This window comes from Cinclus cinclus, chromosome 7, assembly GCF_963662255.1.
Source record: "Cinclus cinclus chromosome 7, bCinCin1.1, whole genome shotgun sequence".
Classification (NCBI taxonomy): Eukaryota; Metazoa; Chordata; class Aves; order Passeriformes; family Cinclidae; genus Cinclus; species Cinclus cinclus.
Genome location: NC_085052.1, coordinates 15355328 through 15363198, shown reverse-complemented (window position 1 = coordinate 15363198; position 7871 = coordinate 15355328). Strand labels below are relative to the sequence as shown.

The window sequence follows — 7871 nt, the reverse complement described above, 5'->3', positions numbered from 1 at the left end:
GTGTAAATTACACACAATGCATCAAGCCTTGAGCATGAGGCAGTGGAGCAGGTTGCCCAGAGAAGTTATGGATGCCCCATCCCTGGAAGTGTTCAAGGCAGGTTGCACAGATCTTGGAGCAATCTGGTGTAGTGGAAGGTGTTCCTGCCCATGTAAGAGCTTTGGAACTGAGTGATCTTTAGGGTCACCAGTTCATGTTTCTTTGGGCCTCTGGTGACTCCACCTGCAGTCAGTCAAGGCTTAGGCTGTATTCTCATCAGCAAGTAACAACCTGTACTAGAGGCAGAGCTGGAGAGCAGAATGGTTGGTGCTGAGAATCTGACATATTTGAAGGTTTCATTTCAGCCTAGAAATAAAGAAACTTTCCTGTTCCAGCCCAGACCCTGGTCTGGTCCAGCTGAATACCCATTAAAAGGGATGAAATGCAGTTGAGAGGCATTTTAAGTGCTAATTTTTTGCTGTAAGTGAATCCAGTTTGTGCAATGAGGACACTGTGCAAACAAGCCAAATCTTGGCAAATGCTCTGCTAGTTTAAAAAGCACAGAAGAGCTCTTCATTAAATATTGAAGGTAACAAAAGCTCATTTTTTATATAGTTGGGGCAGTACTCCTGTTGGGTTATGTTTCAAAGCATTAATTCACAGAACATGTAAGATCACTAAGTACCTGTAATAACCTTGAGATCATTATTCTAGGTTCTGCCTTCCCCTGTTTTTCAGGTGCACAAGTCTTCTTCATGTGATATCCAAGAGAGCCATCGCTAAAATTATTATGGTTGCATAGCAACCTCAATGTGATAAATAACTGGCTTAAAACAGTGCTAGGCTGTCTATTTCTTTTCCAACAGGACCCAAACAGTTTCTTAACCACTGCACCTAATAAAACTAATGAAGAAAAACGTATGCAATTTTTAGCACTAAAGAAGTTTCTTTATTCAAATATCTCATTATTTCTAGGCACTATCACCAAATTACTGCACCAAGTTATCTTCAAGTATGCATTATTCTAGCACTGCAGCTTCTCTGCAAACACCACCAAGCCCCATCTTGTCTCCTCCATTTGGATCATGAGCTGAAAGCACAACAGAAATAGTCTCAAGGTAGAAATTAACTGATACTCATAATCCAGCTGCATTTTCCAAAAGCATTAGGTTTTTTTATGCAGCCAGATAAGCCTTCCTTCCAGAAACAAAACTAAACATGGACAAACTCAACATACAACTTTTATATTCCCAGTTTGTTTTATTTTCATGGAATGCTAATTTAGTTACAATCTCGCAGTTCATAACTACTGAAATGTGACATTAACTTGTCTCCAACGCTGTAGAACTGTCTTGATTTATATAGTTTTAAAACCATCTTTTTTTTTTTTTTTTACAATAGTTGAGGTCTCTGGTGGTTTTTAAGCTCTGATGCTTAAGCACACAGCAAGCTACAAACCATAGGTTTTATATTTATACATATATTCTATGTGTTCAGACAACTGCTGTAAGTTATCTATAATTTAATATTTATAAAAAGTGCATATACTGGTACATATGCACATCTAGAAACACACTTTTACTACTGCCTCCCTTTTTTATAAAAAGCTGCATAGCATACAGCCACATTATTCTCACTCACTGCTATTAAAGTCTTTTACTATCTTTGTTACACAATTTTAACTATTCAATTACCTCAAACTGAATGTAGGTATTTCTATGTATATTTTCTCCTAAAGAAAAAAGTCCTCCCTATTCCTTTAAGAAGCTTTAAATCATGCATCAGTTTAGTACACAGTCACTTTTAGCATGGATTTTAGAATCCTAGACAGTGTAAAATCTACTTCTGGAAAATGTCCGTATATTTAATTTCTTCATTTAGTTACAAAAAATATATAGGATTGAAACATATGGAATACATGCATCTCTCAAAGTGGCTATATTCTAGCCTTATAGATAAATTAAAAAAGTACACCCCTGCTAACAGGATGCAAACATGGCCTCAAATAGGCCTGTATTTAGACTTGTATTTAATAGAGCTCATTACATTAAAAAGTTCAAGTCAGCTGTTCTCACATGATGGTGTCAAAAGATTGAAGAGCATGATATTTATAGTCAATATACAAAAGGTGGGTGCACAGGCCTAGTGCCATTCCATTATTCAACACTTTCTAGGCTTTACCTCTGGTGATATAAGTCCTGAAATGATCTGAATGAAAGCTTAAGTTGAAAATTGATTTTTAAACACACCATAAAAGCAAGTTGTGTGTAAAAGAAAAATGTACACTGAACAACCTGAAGTACTCACTGAAACAACTGTACAAAACTATTATAGATACAGAAAGAAATAATGGTGGACTTAACTGCAAACACAAGCAACACTTGTTAACAGATGTAAAAACCTGCTTTGTTTTTTAACTCTTCTACCAAGTAAGAATTTGCAGCTGTTCAGAACAAGTAAAATTCGAACCACCTCACAATGTTTACATTTAAAGTTTTTATACAGTGCAAACGTTTAAGACAGAATAATTTCCCAGTGAAACAGCTGACACTACATTGTGCCAGTCTTTTGAAGATTCTTCTTTCAGTAAGTCTATTTACACATTAAGCTAAAGGTTCACTCTGTATGCTTTAAAGTTTGCTGAATATCAGCAGAAAAATATGTGAACTAGCAGCAGTTGTATTACAAATATATGATGGTTACTTTAATGAATGCATAAAGTTTTCAAGACTGTATTCAGTGTCATACTGCTCTTGATCCCATAGTTCTCCAAGGTTTTCGAGTACTGATTTCATTGATGCTTTCCCAGAAGAGGTAGAGGTATCTGCTTTTTCAGTTTTGCCATCCTTCACAAAAGAAAAAAATTCCTGTTAATATACAGAATCATGTTTTCAAGAACCTAACAAATTCTTCAAGTCTGGTAATTCTTCTGGGGAAAAATCACTTCCTCCTGTTGGTTTGGAGAGCTGTCATTAATCAGTCCAACTTAAGCGTTCATGTGATTAAATTTTTTAATTCAAAGCAAAGCTTTTCCCTAAGCTATTTTTGGCAGGTATTTGTAAAAATGTCTCTTTACCTTGTCAAGAGTGAACAGATCGAGAAGCTGCTCTGTTCCCATGCTCTGTAGGCTTGCATTTTCTTGGCTGATCACTGTATTTGCAATATTCATTTTGAACTTTTGAAGACCCATAATCTTCTCTTCCAGAGTTCCCCTGGTTATCAGGCGATACACATTAACAACACGTTTCTGAAAGAAAAAAAAAAAAAAGCACACTTAGCTAATTTTACATAAGATACAATGTAAATGTAATCTTTGGTATTCAGAAAAGCACAAGCTTTTAGTGTTTATCACGGACAGTCTAGAAGCAGTTTGGCTTGGAGTTACCCTTCAGTAACTGTACTCAGTCTGACAGGCATCAGATGGAAAGTACAAGACCATGACACTAAACAGTAGAGGCATCTTCAGTTGCCTCTGTATTCTGGAAGAATTCAATGGTTTTTACAGCTCTAAGGAAAGACCACCAGCAGTCATTCTTGCCCTGACCAAGCACCAGAGAAGGACAACCCTGTGGGCTGTCCCTTCAGTTCCTTGTCTCAGCTCTCAGTCATCTCTTCCTCCACCTAAGGGTGATTCTTCTCTGGCCTCTCCCCAGCAGCTCAGGAAATACAGAAGACTCACCAAGAATGAGAAAGTACACTTCAGCAGCTGGCACATTTGCAAGAAATAAGTATGAATGGAAGCTTGGTAGAAACCCACAGATGTCATATTATTATACATTACAAACTCTTTCAAGCAAGTTCAGCACGAGAAAAGCCACCCTCATGAGAAATGAAGAGGTTTTCACCTGCCCAATGCGATGTGCCCGATCCATGGCTTGCAGGTCTCTCATCGGGTTCCAGTCATGTTCCACAAATACAACTGTGTCAGCCCCTGTCAAGTTAAGTCCCAGTCCACCAACATGAGTGGTGAGCAAAAGAACATCTATAGATGGGTCATTATTAAACCTGAATACAAGAAGAAGTTAAGCATGATAAGTTTCATTTAAATAAAGCATTTATGAACTTCATCTGCTGTGAGTTGGACAGAACCACCAATTTTGCACCATATAAATAATAGAGCTCATTAAACTTGGTCTCAGACTAGTTCTGAGGGGAAAATGCATACCGGGAAACAATGGAATGTCTTTGCCCAGCAGGAATGCTGCCATCCAGTCGTAAGTAAGTAACTGAAGGTAACTGAGGTCTGAGAAGGTCATGCTCCACTATATCCAGCATACTCTTCAGCTGACAGAAGATAAGCACTCTGTGCTGGGCCACAACAGCTTCTGTACCACTTTCTGAAGAGCCACCATTCCCCAAACCACAGTCTAGCAGCAGCTTCAAGTAAAAGAACATTAAAGTGTGTCATTAAAATGACTGTACATCTCATGTACATTGACAACATTGACATTCGTTGATTATCAAAAGTAGAAATGAGAGAAAAACTGCAGAAGGAAGTATCTAAATGACAGTAACTTAAATTACAAGAAGACAAAGTTTGGCTTCCCTGTCAAACTATGAAAAACTTGAGTCATTAAAAAACGAAAAAAAAAAAAAAAAAACAAAAAAACCCAAAACATTCTCTTTACTTACTTAAATTTGATTTTAAGTAAAGCTATGCAATGCAATTTAACTTTATCAAGGAAGCAGTCTTCTGTGCAATAAAAATGAAAAAAAAATCAGCAACAAGAAGGACAATAAAATAGAAGTAAGTTTTTTCATATTCCAGAAAGTTCCAGAAACATCATCACCATGAAGATGGTGTTTCCCCCTTCCTCTTGAATTATCAGGGAAAATAGGGTGTATCCCTGAAACACCCTTGCATTCTTTTTCATTTGCTACTTAATTTTATTAAGAAGAGTTTCCATATTGATGGAATCTTAAAACATCCTAAACTGTAACAGGAACACAGACGTTTGGGGAATTTAAGGCACAACACATGTCCTCTTACTTGTTTTAATGCAGACAGCTTAGGTGCATGTTGGATATCCCGAAGGGATGAATTCTGAGCTGCAAGTTGCTCTGTAATTCTCTTATATTCTGGATGTTGGGTTGTGAGCACTAACGCTGGATGGTTGCAGAGCTTCCGTAAGTACTGCAATGCCTTTAATTATTTAAGAAATGAAGTTCAAAGAAATAATTAGCAAGAACACAGTTACAGAAAAAGGATTAACAATTGATTTTAAGTACAGGGGTCACTTGGCCACATCCTGGACTTTAAGTTGAGTTTTCAAAGCTGTGCATTTGAAACCCGCATTTCAAACTGTATCCAAACATTGTTACACTCATTGTGATCTTGGTCCCTTCTTTCAGAAAAGAATGCAAGGATTACCACTTCCCACACTTTCATCTGAGTCTGCAATAGAGAAATTGGTTTGGGAGCAGTTTGAGAATAATTGTTTCCAATTAACCAAGAGTTAATCTGCATTTCTGTGAGATCATGAACCTTCATAAATTCAGATCTATCCTTAAGGAAACATTTTGTCCATGTTTTAGAATCTTAATGTTGAAGCATAACAGCTAGTGTTATCAGAATTACTTCCCTCATTCTGAGATTTTGCTTTCTTAGTACCCAGTCTTCACAAGATCCACAAAACAGATGAACACCAACTGGGCAGATCACATTAAAAATACAAGGCAGTGTTATGCTTCATAAGACATAAACCCATAATTTAAACATAATAGCTACACATCACATTCCAGCCATAAATACTCAGATCAAATGACCACAAATGCCTAAGTTTACTACTTTGATTTTCATTTTTTACTAAACCTATAAATACAGTTACCAGAAATGTATGTAGTAGGTAATAAAAATTACTGAAAAAATCTTTACCTGAAATACATGACCTGTAGATTTAAGCTTTGGTTTTTCAGTTTCTTCATTCATTGAAATTGAAGAAACAGTTTCATCAATATCACATTTGGCACGAGACTTGGCAAAATCTTCATAAAGCTGAACCTGTAGACCGAACAAGAGAATAAGTATGTTTTTGCCTGACAGAAGATAGACAGTCCTATTCAGAATTTAGTTTCAACTTGAAATTCTGAGTTATCATACATCGAGAAAGTTATTTCATATGTAACACAAGAAACATTAACAACAGAATCTCTTGCCATTTATTTTCTTTCAACTTGGAAAGTGTTATTGAAAAACAATCTGCAGATGCCTACATGTTAATTTTGGGCATTGTTCAAGAACAAGTTCAAGAAATACTCTATTACTACAGGACTGGAATTAATGTTTTAAACACACTACAGAATTATTTTAGTACATCCAGAGAATGTCAGAGCTGATATCAGACTGATACAGGAATACAGAATTCATGCCTTTGTGGTGTTAACCATGCTGAAAAATAAACTTCCAGCCACTTTTTAAGCATACCTGTAGAGGACTGAGAATACAGTAATAATCTTGAATAATTTTGGGTGGAAGATCTTGCAGCACATCCTCTTTCATTCTTCTTAGCAGGAACGGCAGGACTTGGCGGTGCAGAGCTTCCATTGCAAGTACCCCTAAGTGAGAGCAAGAGCACCAGTGTTTTTTAGAAGAAAAACACTTTTTCCAAACATTCAGCTTGCCCCCAATCTCTGATGTTAGAGCTAACCACTCTCTTTTCATTAGAAGTTCTCATTTAAAAGGCTCAAATGAAAACCCAAAGACTAAACATTTGATCCTTACCAGCCTCTTGCTCTCGACTGGAGCTTCGGGCATCTCTGCTTGCCAGGATTGGTTTGCCGTAACGAGCTGCAAACTGGCGTTCAGTGCCCAAGAATCCTGGCATTAGGAAGTCAAACAATGACCACAACTCTAAGACGTTGTTCTGAACATAAAAGAAACATTTGATAAATTATTTTCAGAAGTAATAAGTTGTTGCAAGATATCAGTAAATTTCCATACATATTTAAAAGCCTACAAACCTTACACTACATACAACCCAGTCCCAAGCTCCTAGAGCTTGGTGACTCTTGTGTCCATCTGAGTTACAGAAATACCTCTGCATGTACTTGAATGTATGAATGGACTTCCCACTGTGTCCAGTGCCTTGAGCCACACTCAGAGTTCTTCTGGTTAAAATCCAGGACACACCAGTGGTCTTAGTCCTGGGTGAGACAGATACTGCACAGGCAAGTCGTTAGGACAAAGCCCAAAATCTGGAGATCTCAGAATTGAGTTTCCTGCTAATTTTACTTGAGGTATAAGGAAATGATCTCTTCCCTGCCTGACGCTTAAAGAGGAAGTGGTAGAGAGTCTTGCTGCCAACTTTTGAATCCTATTAGTACCCTAAAACCTGCTTTCATTCCCCTACACACAGGTATACCAGGAAAGGGAAAAGATGTTGTTTTGAGCATTTAGAAGTGAAACGCTGTTTTACAATCTATAGTTTGAACAAGATATTAAAAGATACAATACAACTGAGTGCAAGATAAGTCTCTCTGCTTTCTGCAGTTCATCCAAAATAGAAAATCAGTTACCTGGATTGGTGTCCCAGAAAGAATTATCCTGTAATTAGCAGTCAGCTGTTTTACTGCTTTTGATAGCTTTGTTTTTCCATTTTTTATTACATGGCCTTCATCAAGAATGCAGTAATTAAACTTAATATTTCTAGAAAAGAAGAACAGACTTAAGTAGCATTTAAAATTCTAAGCTAATTAAAAACCTCATAAAACAAGCCAATTCTTACCTGAAGAAGTCAATGTCATTTCTTACAACATCATATGAAGCCACTATGAGATTGTGTTTCTTCACCTGGTGTTGCAATCTGAAGAAAAAAAATGAGGAGTTACTTGAGCTGTTCCTTACACATTATTATTTCAGCCTTTAAATACACCACCACAATTGTTCCCATGC

At 37.0% G+C, this 7871-nt stretch overlaps 1 protein-coding gene across 2 annotated transcripts in view; it reads right to left on the bottom strand.

Moving 5' to 3' along the window:
- Positions 1-913: 913 nt before the first annotated feature.
- Positions 914-7871, bottom strand: part of BTAF1 (B-TFIID TATA-box binding protein associated factor 1) — a 44176-nt gene continuing 37218 nt past the window's right edge. For both annotated transcript variants that reach the window (XM_062496093.1, XM_062496094.1), the window contains exons 29-38: positions 7705-7782; positions 7496-7625; positions 6702-6843; positions 6405-6535; positions 5856-5981; positions 4971-5123; positions 4146-4357; positions 3826-3985; positions 3057-3227; positions 914-2826 (exon numbers count right to left, since the gene is read on the bottom strand). In XM_062496093.1, coding sequence (XP_062352077.1) covers positions 2680-2826; positions 3057-3227; positions 3826-3985; positions 4146-4357; positions 4971-5123; positions 5856-5981; positions 6405-6535; positions 6702-6843; positions 7496-7625; positions 7705-7782 — 1450 coding nt within the window. In that variant the 3' untranslated portion in view covers positions 914-2679. The remainder of the gene's footprint in view (positions 2827-3056; positions 3228-3825; positions 3986-4145; positions 4358-4970; positions 5124-5855; positions 5982-6404; positions 6536-6701; positions 6844-7495; positions 7626-7704; positions 7783-7871) is intronic.